Source organism: Garra rufa, chromosome 9 (genome assembly GCF_049309525.1).
Source record: "Garra rufa chromosome 9, GarRuf1.0, whole genome shotgun sequence".
NCBI classification, from domain to species: domain Eukaryota; kingdom Metazoa; phylum Chordata; class Actinopteri; order Cypriniformes; family Cyprinidae; genus Garra; species Garra rufa.
The window spans coordinates 46,683,826-46,698,418 of record NC_133369.1 but is presented as its reverse complement, the minus strand read 5'-3'; the positions used below and the strand labels follow the sequence as shown (position 1 = coordinate 46,698,418).

At 30.7% G+C, this 14,593-nt stretch overlaps 1 protein-coding gene across 1 annotated transcript in view; it reads left to right on the top strand.

Annotated features, from left to right (window-relative positions):
• The first annotated feature begins 2,779 nt into the window (after nucleotides 1–2,779).
• Nucleotides 2,780–14,593, top strand: part of LOC141342243 (metal regulatory transcription factor 1-like) — a 30,232-nt gene continuing 18,418 nt past the window's right edge. Inside the window, exons 1-3 of the mRNA XM_073846650.1 lie at nucleotides 2,780–2,857; nucleotides 3,275–3,351; nucleotides 5,965–6,469. Of these exons, the coding sequence (XP_073702751.1) occupies nucleotides 3,329–3,351; nucleotides 5,965–6,469 (528 nt within the window). The 5' untranslated portion in view covers nucleotides 2,780–2,857; nucleotides 3,275–3,328. The remainder of the gene's footprint in view (nucleotides 2,858–3,274; nucleotides 3,352–5,964; nucleotides 6,470–14,593) is intronic.

The window sequence follows — 14,593 nt, the reverse complement described above, 5'->3', positions numbered from 1 at the left end:
AAACCATTACAAGTATTTCAAAATAATTATTGCTTAGTCATTATTCCAATATTGAGGCAAGGCAAGTTAACTTCTAGAGCACATTTCATACACAATGGTAATTCAAACTGCTGTACATAAAAGGAATTAAAATAATAATTTACAAATATCACAACAGTGAAACCCTGGAACACAAAACCAGTCATAAGGGTCTTTTTTTAATTGAGATTAATACATCATGAGCTGAATAAATTGCTTTCCATTGATGTATAGTTTGTTAGGATAGGACAATATTTGCCTGAGATACAAATCTGGAATCTGAGGGTGCAAAAAAATCAAAATACTATGAAAAGTTGTCCAAATGAAGTTTTTAGCAATGCATATTATTAATCAAAAATTAAGTTTTGATATATTTACAGGAGGAAATGTACTAAATATTTTCACGGAACATGAACTTAATAGCTTAATGATTTTTGGCATAAATGAAAAATGATCATTTTAACCAATACAATGTATTATTGGCTATTGCTACAAATATGCTACTCAAGACTGGTTTTGTGGTCCAGGGTCACAAATAAGTAAATAAATATGTAAAAGAAAATGCTAGAAGCATCATCTCAAGACTTTCGTACCCGCCTGTAGTTATGAGTCACTACTGGAATAAATATGCCAACACCTTACAGTAAAGTCCCATTAGTCAACAGTAGTTAATGCATTAACTAACATTAATTATCAATGAGCAATACATTTGTTACAGGACGTTTTAATCTTTCTTAATGTTAGTTTGTAGAAATACAATTGCTCATTGTTAGTTCATGTTAGCTCAGGTCAGCAAATATATTAACAAAACAACTTTTGCTTTAATGCTTTAGAAATTTTCATTGTTAGTTTATGATAGCTAATGTAGTTAACTAATGCTGATGGTACCTTATTTATTTATTTTTTATGGAATTGTGTACATATTAATACAAATATATACATCTCACAACAGTAATAGAAGAAATAGGGTATACAGAGAGACAGAGAGAAAAAACAAGTGCATGTACTTGGGTAAAAAAGATTTATGCCAGGGATAAAAAAAAAAAAAAGAAAACATTTAATTAACCAAATTAAAATGACAGCGCTTCATTGGTCTTTTTAGCTTTTCTGTTTCTAATATTTTGCAAAGTACTACCATATTGTTTAATTTTTTTAATAAAATGTTCGTGTTCAGTGTTCAATTTGGCTTAGCTTTAGCCCATTTCTTTACATGAATGTCATATTTTCCAAGTAAAACAGTTGCGTAAGAAAGGAAATTGCACTTTTAGAATCAATTATATCTTGTACAAAAAAAATAAAATACAACATCAAACATATGTACAGTACATATGTACAATGTACCTTATTGTAAACTAGTAACTAATGCATTTTTGTCATTATGTTAATTTAATAACACTTTACAATGCATTAGTTAACATTAAGTAACTATATACTATATACTATATACTAAAACTACAATTGCTCATATCAGTTCACAATGTTAAAATGCATATTTTAAGTATTAGCAGCCTAAATGTAAAAATTGTTAGTTCATGTTAACAATTGCTAATGGGACCTTATTGTAAAGTGTTATCGTTTTTGTTGTTGTTGTTGTTGTTGTTGTTGTTGTTTTCTAGTTGCAGTTGTCAGTCTTTTTTATTTTTTTATTTTTTTACATACTACAACAAAAACATATACAATATAACAAGGCATCCAAATAAAATAAAATAAATAAAAATAAAAAAATAAATAGTAAATATAGGGTTTACAATTTAAATTTTTAGATTTAAATTTGACAAATAATAATAATAATAAATTACCGGATAAATACAACCAAATGTTAATATTTCAAATCACAACGTATTTAATATCACTTTTCAATCAGCTTTAACTCTTTAGCAAATTACTTCGCATTGAAGAGAAACTATATGTGACCCTGGACCACAAAACCAGTCTTAAGTCGCTGGGGTATATTTGTAGCAATAGCCAAAAATACATAGTATGGGTCAAAATTATTGATTTTTTTATCTTTTATGTCAAAAATCATGAGGAAATTAAGTAAAGATCATGTTCCATGAAGATTTTTTGTAAAATTCCTACTGTAAACCTATCAAAATGTAATTTTTGATTAGTTATATGCATTGCTAAGAACTTAATTTGGACAACTTTAAAGGTGATTTTCTCAGTATTTTGATTTTTTGCATCCTCAGATTCCAGATTTTCAAATAGATGTATCTCGGGCCAAATATTGTCCTATCCTAACAAACCATACATCAATAGAAAGCTTATTTATTGAGCTTTCATCTGATGTATATACGTCTCAGTTTTGTAAAATTTAACCTTACGACTGGTTTTGTGGTCCAGGGTCACATATATGAATGACAAATCAATCGTAAAAACCTTCAAACAAGGTTTAGAATTATTTCTTTTACTTTTTATTTTCCAAATAAAATCAGATTCAACATAAAGTTAACAGATATACTTTTCGATTCAAAATATTTTAGAACATCCTTTGAGATCAAATCACAACTAACCGGTTTTCTCTTGGACGTACAAAGAAAACTAGCTACTAGTCATTAGTATTACATAAAAGTCATAATTTGCTGAAAATAGCAATAACTTTAATATGTTAAGAAGAATTGTCAGATATGTTTGCTGCATGTTCACTAATAGTAGTTTTAGATGAGTTTCAGTAGATGTTGTGATGTGATGCTGATATGAACTGACTGAACGCTGAATGCTGTAGTGAACTGATCTGGAGTCAGTATGTGCTGCCGTTCATGATGGTGCCGCTGGGGAGGAATGAAGACAGGACCCGATACACAACATTACAGAGGCCTCTATCGTCTTTATAACACTGGTAAATACATCAAATTATTTTAACCTAATTTATTTAGCGGTGCAAAGGCGTGTCGTTGTCGTGCAGATGTTTTAATGGCTTGTCTCGGCTTCATTAGAGTTTCTGTTCAATGCTAACGGGTTAACTCTGTTAGCACACATCCACCCTGTATGCTTTAACCATCACATATTCACCGTGTTCCGAGTATTTTACGATTTACCCGGTTCAAACGACAGATTGACTGCGTTTGTGTCTAACGACATTGGATAATATCATCTAGAAACTAGTGTTAACGGCGTGCTAATGAAGCTAACGCCTGTCATTGAAGTGAATGGGAACTGTGCTAGCACATTAGCCTGTTAGCTTCTTTCTGCATTCTAAATTAAATACGAGCGCTTTTAGTGATTCCATGAAATATGTGTTGCTTATTTATTGTAGTGCTTTTGTCCTCGGGACATTATTAATGTTGCCCGGAGAGAAGCAGATGAACTAATGACTGGAGCTTCAATACACAGGTGAGTTAAACAGTTAGCAGCCCTGACAGTTTGTTTTTATACGAATATTTGCAGTTTAACCTGAATATAAGTGTCATGACAGACTACACGTTTTTAAGGTATCTAATGTATTCTTGGGATTCTCCATGTGTGTTCAAAACGATAAACGTGAATGACTTGTGGTTGTCATCAATGTCAAAGTGAACATGGAAACTTCTAGAAAGTGTCCATAATGACAGAAGCTTCAGGAGTCATATAAACTCACCTGGTTTAATGCTCATTGTGTAATATTATGAGGGTTTTTTTGTTGTCACGGTGTGTCCATCACTTTGAGACATAATGTCCTCTTTGTAACTGTGTAGTAGTGTGAGAAAGGCATCCATTCATAGTGTACACTGTCTTACATATCGCCTCAGTCAGCTGCCTTCCTAGATTGCATTTTTGGCCTTAATAATCTAGTCAGCTGTCTTCCTAGACAGTGTTTTTGGTCTTCGACCTAAAGCATTTCGAGCGTCATGAGATTGTAAGCTCCCTTGCTAGACAGCATATATGTCCTCATCATTATCTTCCTGAATAACATCATCTTAAAATCTTTTATTGACATTTTTATGAATCAAATAAGTTGACTCAGAACATGATGATGTCCAGAGTGCTGTCTAAGTAGACAGCTTGCTAGGTGTTGTGATGCAGCCGGTGTGTGTGGGTCATCTGTGTTTTAGGTTGACCATTGTGTGTGTATTTGTTGTAGTTTCATGGCAACAGTGGTTTCAGTTTACAAATGCACCCTAACCCTGATAACCCCTATGTTTTTTTGTTACTCTAACGTCGGCCAAAAATAGTTTTCCTGCATTGTCCTAGTTTCTCGTGACAGTACGAGACACCGTGCTGTTTTTCCAGCAGATTTAAATTAGAATACATTTTATTGCAGCCATACTGTAAAACAGATTTGTTAATGTGTACTTATCTAAGTGATTTATGCAAATGCACCTAAACAGTTGCAGTTTACCATTTTAAATTTTACATTTTTTTTTTAATAATTCACAATGTATTTGTTCTTGACTTATTTCCTTATTGTTCCTCACTGAATCATTATAACCTGCAACAATTCGATGAAGAACAGTGCTATTTTAGTATTAATTATATGCTATTATAGCATTTATTTATATTTTCATTCAACCTTTTATATTTACATTTTCTTATGTTTCTATTTTATTTGTAATTTATTTTATTTTATTTTTAGTTTTAGTAATTTATTTTAATTCTTAAGTTTAATCTAATATTCATATCTTGTTTTATTTTATTTAAGCTTTTTTTCATTGATCTGATTTTTTTTATATATATAGTTATAAGTTATGCGTTTTTCATCTGATACTTATATCTTATTTTATTTCAGCTTTATTTCATTTACCATAAATGTGTGTATATATATATATATATATATTTATATACTTATTTTATTCATTTATTATTTCATTTATTATAATTAATTTTTAATAGTTCCAGTTTTAAGGTTTTTATTTGATAGCTGTATCTTTTATTTTACTTTAGCTTTATTTAATTTACCATAAATAATTTTTTATAGTCTTTTTAATCTGATATACTTATATCTTATTTTATTTCAGCTTTATTTTGTTTATTATAAATACGTTTTATTAGTTCCAGTTTTAAGTTTTTAATCTGATATGTGTATCTTATTTTATTTTAGCTTTATTTCATTTACCAAAAACAATTTTCAAGGGTTTTGTCTGATACTCATATATTATTTTATTTCAGCTTTATTTTATTTGCCATAAATAATTTGTGATAGTTTTTTTTTTTAAATCTGGTATTTATATCCTATTTTATTTCAGCTTTATTTTATTTATTATGAATACATTTTAATAGTTCCAGTTTAGTTTTTTTGTCTGACATTTCTTATTTTATTTTATTTCATCCTTATTTTGATTATTTAAAAAATATAGGTTTTTAATAGTTTAAGTTTTTTAACTACACTGAGGAAGAAATTAGTTCAGTACATGTTTCAGGCCGATAAAACCTGTTTTCAGCTTTATTTTTATTTACCATTAAAAAAAAAATATATATATATATATATATATATATATATATATATATATATATATATATATATATATAATTTTTTAAAGATTTTTTTTTTTAATCTGATACTTTTTTCAGCTTTATTTCATTTATTATAAATACTTTTTAATAGTTCCAGTTTTAAGTTTTCCATCCGATAACATATTTTATTTCAGCTTTATTTCATTTACTGTAAATATATATATATATATATATATATATATATATTAATCTGATATTTATATCCTATTTTATTTCTGCTGTATTTCATTTATTATAAATTCATTTTAATAGTTCCAGTTTTGTTTTTCTGTCTGACATTTGTCTTATTTTATTTTTCAGGTGCTTAAAGTTTTACATCTGATATTTATGTCTTATTTTATTTCATCTTTATTTTAATTATTTAAATAATATATTTTTTCAATATTTTAAGTTTTTAACAACACTGATGAAGAGATTAGTTAGTTCAGTCCATGACTCAGGCCGATAAAACCTGTTTTCTGTTTAATTACTTGGCATTGTGTTCTATGAATATTGACCTCTTTAAACTTATTCCAGCCGCAACAAAAGCAAGCACGTGGACACGAACCCAGGACTGAGCTCCTCCATCAGAATCATGGGAGAGAATGGCCCTCTCACGGAGACAGCCATGCTCTTTGAGGACGAGGAAGAAGATGTGGACAAACTGGGCCGAGAGGAGGAAGATGAGGACAAGATGGCCGATTTCGACAAAGACGACGGGCTAATCTCGGGACCCTCGTCCTCCTCGGGAAGGGTCTACGATCGCACCACCGTGCTCATCGAACAAGACCCCATCCGCCTCGATGAGGAGGGCGAGGAGGACGGCATGGCGTTCCTGCCGGAGGGAGAGGACGATGGAGATGAGGGCTCTCTGACCTTCATGGGTGACCCGGATGGCATGTCGCAGGGATACATACACCACACCATCTCTGCGGACCAGATACAGTTCATCATTAACCCGGGATCCACTCCTATGCCACGAAACATCGAGGGCGCGACGCTGACGCTACACTCCGAGTGTCCGGAGACCAAACAGAGAGAGGTGAGCAGTTTTACGCTGTGCGTTATATAACAAGAGCAATGCTTTAAAAAGACGACCCTCAGTGTTTTGTTTGTGTTAAATCTGGTTGCACTGGTAAGGCCAGTTGCGTGTCTGTCAGTCACACATTATTTGAGAGATCTGCTTGTTCAGTGAAAGCAAATCAGATAAGCTGGGATAGGGGATGTGTGTGTTTGCATGGGGCGTTCATCCCCACAGGATCTGGGTTTCCACATGATTTCACATCAGAGCTCTGGATGCAGCCGTCCTCTGCTCTTACGGCTGGTTGCTGGTCCGGTACACTTCCTCCATCTGCGAGTCTGGCAAAATCACAAGAGGCACAACCCAGTCCTCACATTGGTCCTAACCACATACTAAACATCCAGTCAGATGTTAATGCACTAACCACTAGATTGTATACTTGGTTTCAACTGTTTTAGGGCCCTGTGAGACTTAATTTTATTTTTTCCTAAATTCAGTTTTTGTTTTTTTCTGTATCTTTTTTTTCTAGATATAATTTTAATAGTTGCATTAAATTTTAATAATCAAAAAGCATGTCTAATAAATTGAATTCATGAAACTTCAATTAGTTATTAACATTTTAACAATAATAGTGCCCTATGAAAATGTTATCAATGTTATCATAAAATGTTATTATATCTGTGGTTTCATTTTATAAAGTTTTCATTAAATTTTAATAATTAAAAAGCATGTTTAATCCATTGAATTCATAAGGCTGTAACAATCGAATTATTTTTTTAAATAATAATAGGGCTCTGTTTCAATAGTTCAAATAAGTTTTAATAATCAAAAGGTGTGTCTAATTATTTAAATTATTACAATTTTAACAGTAATAGCGCCGTATGATATACATTTGATTTTTTAAAATGTTTTTTTTACTTTAATAATAAAAAAGGCTGTTTAATGAAATTAATTCCTATAACTTTAACAATAAATAAAATTGAACAACATTAATAGTGCCCTATGAAATGTTATATTTTTCCTAAATTATGTGATTAAGTGATTTGTTATTTTTATAGATTCTATGTTGATGTTTTTATTGAATTTTAATCATCAAAAAGCATGTCTAAATAATTTAATTTATTAGGCTCTAACAATCTAATATTTTATGTTTTATATTTTAGTTTGTCCCAAATTCCATGATTTCTTTGGGTTCTGTGTGATAATTTAATAAAACTGAACAATAATAGCACCCTATGAAATGTTTTATTTTTCCTAAATTATGTGATTTGTTTTATTTTTTTGATTTCTCTGGGTTCTGTGTTAATGGTTTAACACATTTTATTAATCAAAAACCATGTGTAATTAATTAAATTATTAAAAAGTTAACAGTAATAGTGCACTATGAATTTTTTTTTATTTATTTGTTTATTCTAAATTCTATTTTGATATTTTAATGAGAATTTATTCAAATAATCAATAGTTCTGTTTTGATGGTTTAAATACATTTAAAAAAATCAAAAAGCGTGTCTAATTAAATTATTAAAAAGTTTACAATAGTTCCCTTTAAAATCTTCAAATTTTTACCCAAAATTCTGTTTTAATGTTTTTTTTTTTATGTTCATAATAAAAAAGTCCGTTTTATTAAATGAATTCCTGTAACTTAAACAATTAATTTTTTTAAATAAAATCTAATAATAGTAGTGCCCTACGAAATGTTTTTTTTTACTAAATTCTGTTATTTGTTTTATTTTTATTTTTCTAGGTTCTATTTTGGTGTTTTTATGTAATTTGAATAATAAAAAAGCATATCTAATTAATTTAATTTATTAGGCTATAACAATCTAATATTTTATGTTTTATATTTTAGTTTGTCCCAAATTCCATGATTTCTTTGGGTTCTGTGTGATAATTTAATAAAACCGAACAATAATAGCACCCTATGAAATGTTTTATTTTTTGATTTCTCTGGGTTCTGTGTTAATGGTTTAACACATTTTATTAATCAAAAACCATGTGTAATTAATTAAATTATTAAAAAGTTAACAGTAATAGTGCACTATGAAATTTTTTTGTTTATTTATTTATTCTAAATTCTATTTTGATATTTTAATGAGAATTTATTCAAATAATCAATAGTTCTGTTTTGATGGTTTAAATACATTTAAAAAATCAAAAAGCGTGTCTAATTAAATTATTAAAAAGTTTACAATAGTTCCCTTTAAAATCTTCTAATTTTTTCCCCAAATTCTGTTTTAATGTTTTTTTTATGTTCATAATAAAAAAGGCTGTTTTATTAAATGAATTCCTGTAACTTAATTAATTTTTTTAAATAAAATCTAATAATTTTAGACATTGCCCTACGAAATGTTTTTTTTTACTAAATTCTGTTATTGTTTTATTTTTATTTTTCTAGGTTCTATTTTGGTGTTTTTATGTAATTTGAATAATAAAAAAGCATATCTAATTAATTTAATTTATTAGGCTATAACAATCTAATAACTTATTAAAATAATAGTAATATGGTGGTAATCAAATGTATGCGTAAAAAAGTAACAATTTCATTAATATTTGAAAATGTAGTCAAATGTAGCAATTACTTTTTTTGCAAACAGGTTTACTGTCTAAATTAAAGTTAATTTTAAAGATTAAATGTGTATTTTTATCAGAGTACAGAAACTGAAATTAAAGTAAACTGAAATGGAAAAGTCTTGCTAATTAAATTTGGGCAATTAAATTTAGTATGTTCTTTGGCAATAAGCCACCTCTCGCCATTTCAGCTAAACAAATTGTATATTTTGCTACTGTAGCAGCTTTTTTGGTTATGGTTATGGTTTTCACAGTCATCAGAAAATGGATACAGTTTCGCCTTTTCAAAACTATTGTGGCTTCTGAAAGTTTGATGCATCACTAGGAGATCTTTAAACTCAAGCTGGGTGTTTTGGGAAGGTCTGAGCTCATTCCTGCTGCATCCATTTGTTCTTAATGATTAATGTTGATGACTCAGTCTGAACACTAAATGCTCTTCCTCACTCACAGCTCAGGCTGCAAGATCTCTGCCAGCGTAGTGTTGAAGCTGACATTCAGATGAGGTGATCATGATTTCCACTTCTCTCGATTAAGCATAACATTTGTCTGTTGGTTATTCATCCTGAGTGAAAAATTTTAATTTGTCATTAGTGTTATCTTGCACTGGTAAAATACCTCCACAAGTGTTCACGGTTACAGTTGCCAGATGCTTAGAGTTTAAATCCTCCAATCAGAGCTTTTTATATCAATACATTTTCTGCCCAGTGGTGTACTTAAATGTTCCCAAACTGGCAACCATGTGCTCTCTCTCACTGCACCAATGAGCTGAATACACAAGCAAACATGTACATTGGAGTTTAGTCATCTCTACTGAGATTTTATGCTCAATAAAAATAATACAGCCAGTCTGTTTGCTGTCACACAGTCATTTGTGCTATTTGCTGCTGCTAAATCTGCCAGCAAACCATGAGAGTTGACACTCTTGATTCTGATTAAATTAAGTGACAGACAGTGATCGTGATTAATAATCCTGATTATATTTTTGAGCAAAATAATCTAGGTGAACTGTTTAACCATTATCTCGCAGCCATACCAAGACACTGACATACACATTTAGGGCTCATTATAAAGACGTTTCGTCTCAGAGCCTCTATGTGACAGATTGACTATTAAGCTGACAGATATTATGCAACATTTGTAATGATTTCATGCAGAACAGGCTGAGGATGCAAGCACAAAATATTCAAATATTGTCATTATGTAGTATTACTCATGTGGAATGGCCACTGTGAAGCAGAAATAGAATAATTTGGTTGCAACAAATGGCTCCAGGTGGTTTATTTGCATTACACAGACTTGCAAATGACCGTCTTTTACTGCCTATTGTGCCGCGTGCGCACACACACGTATTGAAAGGTCATGCATCACATCTACATCTACACGGATTTGTTTCATAATAACCCTAAATGCTTTCATATGTTTGTAGTTGTCTTATTTTGTATGTTGTGTTGGATTACATGAGCTGTTTATTCTTGCTACTGTATTCAGAGAATGATTGATGATGTTGATAATGTACAAGAGCTCAGCTACATTCACAGTTCCCAATTACAATTATGCTCTAATGAGATGGGTTTTTTTTTTTTCACATGACCTTTTGTATGTGGCCCATCTTTAAAATTGCTCTAACCAGGCAAACCACCTTAACTGGTTCCTATGTGGAAGACACTGAACACATTTTTAACTTTATATATTAATATTAGCTACTGCTTCAAAGTTTGGGGCCAGTAAGATTATATACAGTTCAGGTCAAAAGTTTACACCTTGCAAAATCTGCGAAATAAGGGGGGAGAGAAAAAAAAAAAAAAAAAAACATACATTTTTTTTTTTTTTATGTAGTACTAACCAGAATATGATCACATAAAAGATACATACATACAGTCGACAAGAAAAATAGTTGTTAAATTTATAAAAATTACACCATTCAAAAGTACATACACTTGATTCTTAATACTGTATTGTTACCTGAATAATCCACAGCTGTGTTTTTTTTTTGTTTGTTTAGTGATAGTTGTTCATGAGTCCCTTGTTTGTTGTGAACAGATAAACTGCATTTTTTGTGTCTTTGAACCCTTTCCAACAATGACTGTATGATTTTAAGATCCATCTTTTCACACTGAGGACAACTGAGAGACTCATATGTGACCCTGGACCACAAAACCAGTCATAAGGTTCAATTTTACAAAACTGAGATGTATACGTCGTATGAAAGCTCAATAAATAAGCTTTCTATTGATGTATGGTTTGTTAGGATAGGACAATATTTGGCCGAGATACAACTATTTGAAAATCTGGAATCTGAGGGTGCAAAAAAAATCAAAATACTGAGAAAAACACCTTTAAAGTTGTCCAAATTAAGTTCTTAACAATGCATATTACTAATCAAAAATTACATTTTGATGTATTTACAGTAGATCTTCATGGAACATGATCTTTACATAATTTCCTAATGATTTTTGGCATAAAAGAAAAATCAATAATTTTGACCCATACAATGTATTTTTGGCTATTGCTACAAATATACCCCAGCGACTTAAGACTGGTTTTGTGCTCCAGGGTCACATATGCAACTATTACAGAAGAAAACGCTCACTGATGCTTCAAAAGGAAAAACTATGCATTAAGAGCCTTAACTTATTTAAAATAAAATTTACTTTTTGAAGATCAGGGTCAATTTTACTTTTGTCATCTTCTGGGAAACATGTAAGTATCTTCTATAGCTTCTGAAAGGCAGTACTAAATTAGAAAAATTTATATTTAGCCAAAATAAGAAAAATGTTTTCATTTCTTCATTCTGTTCAAAAGTTTTCATCCCTGGCTCTTAATGCATGGTTTGTCCTTCTGGAGCATCAGTGAGTGTTTAAACCTTCTATAATAGTTGCTTATGAGACCCTCAGTTGTTCTCAGTGTGAAAAGATTGATCTTAAAATCATACAGTCATTGTTGGAAAGGGTTAAAATACACAAAAATGCTGAAAAACAGAATTTGTGGGACCTGAAGGATTTTTCTGAAGAACAGCAGGCAGTTGAACTGTTCAGGACAAACAAGAGACTCATGAGCTCTTACTTAACAAATAAACATAGCTGAGGATCTTTTAGGTAACAACAATATTAAGAATCAAGTGTATGTAAACTTTTGAACAGAGTCATTTTTATAAATTAAACTATTATATAAACTTATTTTATGTGAAATATATTATTCAGATCCTTCAGAAATCATTCTAACATGCTGATTTGCTGCTCAAGAAGGATGTCTGATATGCTGAGCAAAGTTGCGTTGCATGATATATTTAAATTCTCAGGATTCTTTGATGAATAGAAAGAACAAAAGAACAGCATTTATTTGAAATGGGAAACTTTTGTGACATTATAAATGCCTGTGGATTTCTGTGACGTTACGTTGTTGTGAATCGTGACGCTAAATGAGTGACGTTATCCAGCTGGATGACACTGATGTGTTTTTGTTGTTTTTTAATCTAAATGGTTAACTAATTAATCACTTACAAATAACAAAGAGTTCGACCAATTCTATTGACTAAAAATAAATATTGCTTTACAACACACAACTAATGGGAGTTAAATTGATGTGTTGATTATGCGTAGCATTGTATGAAAATGTAAGGAGGTTGTCAAACATGAAGTGTAGAGCTAAAAGAGCACTTAGACAACACGGTCAGAAGTACAAAATGTGATGCAACATTAAAGTTCAATAGTAGGATGAATACAATGCTGGAGACCGTATGAGGATAAAAATCAGATTTAGACTAGACTGTAGCCTTGAAGTAGGCAGGACATTTCTAGAACACATCAAAGAAGGTGTTTTTTTTAGCAATTGATTTCTATTATGTAGTTTATCTTGTGTGTTTGCCTTTTTTAAGCAGAGAGAAATCCGCATTATCTCAGGGTCTGATGTTCTTTGCTCACAGGAACAGAGCCGTCTGTACAACAAGAGATTTTGCTGCTGAATACTAATCAGTGGCTTGATGTGAAAGAGAGTCTGTTTTGCTAAACACACACACACACACACAGAGAGAGAGAGAGAGAGAGGTGTGGGTCATTCACGGCCACACATAAACCACTCAGAATAGAGTTCAGTGTTTCATAAACAAAGCAGAGCACGCTTTATTCATTCAATGTTATGATATAAGCAGCTTCTGAAATATTTAAGCAGAATTCTTAACACAGAATCTTAAAAATAAAAACTGATATTATATTATTGGTTGTTAATTATGTTCATTAATATAATTTGCATTATTTTTAGGGCAACTACTTGCTATTTATTTATTTATTTATATTTATATTTATAGTAATACTACTGTTTTAATGTTTTTGAGACAAGTTTCTTCTGCTCACTAAGGCTGCATTTATTTGATCAGAAATACAGTAAATATTGTAAAATATTATTACAATTTAAATTAGCTGTTTTCTATTTAAATATATTGTAAAATGTAATTTATTCCTGTTATCAAAGCTAATTTTCAGCATCATTACTCCAATCATATGATCCTTCAGAAATCATTCTGATATACTGATTTGCTGCTTTTTTTCAGAATTCGTTCATGAATAGAAAGTGTTTTTGTAGCAGCATGAAAACAAAACATTCGACAGTTCTGCATTGTGACTATATTAGAAAGCACACTTGGCAATGTAGGGTGATTTAATCACATTGGAAATAAAAGGTCAAGTCAAATGCATTGCATTGTGGGTTACAGTATTTCATGCATTGTGCTCTGTTGTGTACTGCACCATTAGTTAAATGTAGCAGGTCATATTCTATGCATGCAGAAAATTTGCAAAGGTCTTCTATGCACAGTATGCATGCTGGAGAAAGCGTGTCAGTAGTATGGCAAACATTGGCCAGTAATATGACAGGAAATGAATAGAGAAGAAGTGGGTGGATTGGGAAATGTCATGAGCCGGATTTGATGTCATGTAGCACACATGAGCACCACGGGTAGCATGTGAGTTAACCACTTGGTTAAATATCAGGAAAAATATAGCTAAATCAAATTATCAGTTGCTCTCTAGTTATTATCCGTGGTTTGGACTTTAAATCTGACGGCACAAGTGATGTATTGCTACATTTTTCTAAATCTGCTCATCTAAATCTTTGATGGCCTGAGGCGAGTAGATTTTCTTTTTGGGTGAACTGTTCTTTTAACCAAAAGTGTTTACAAAGAAAAGTTGGATTTTTAAATGTGTCATTCCACTACATCAGGGCTTTTCACAAGTGCTCCTAATTTTAAAAAAAATGTAGGAGCACAGGCAAAATTTCGGGAGCACATTTAAACAATAAAAAAAAAAAAATCTGATAGAGCGTTCCAATCACAAGGTGATATTTGACTCCTTAAAGTGATTTACAGGGGAATTTTGTTTTTACCTTTGTAATGGCATTTTTCTATCTTTAGTATATTATATTATTGTAAATATAAAGTATATTATCAAAAAATATGTTTTAAGCTTTTTAAAATTTCTAATTAAAACCAAATCAAATGAAATCATTATTAGCAAAATTCATTTGTACTACAAAGTTGCCACAGAAAAAAAAGTGGCTTGTATTTTTGACAACAAAATAGAGCAA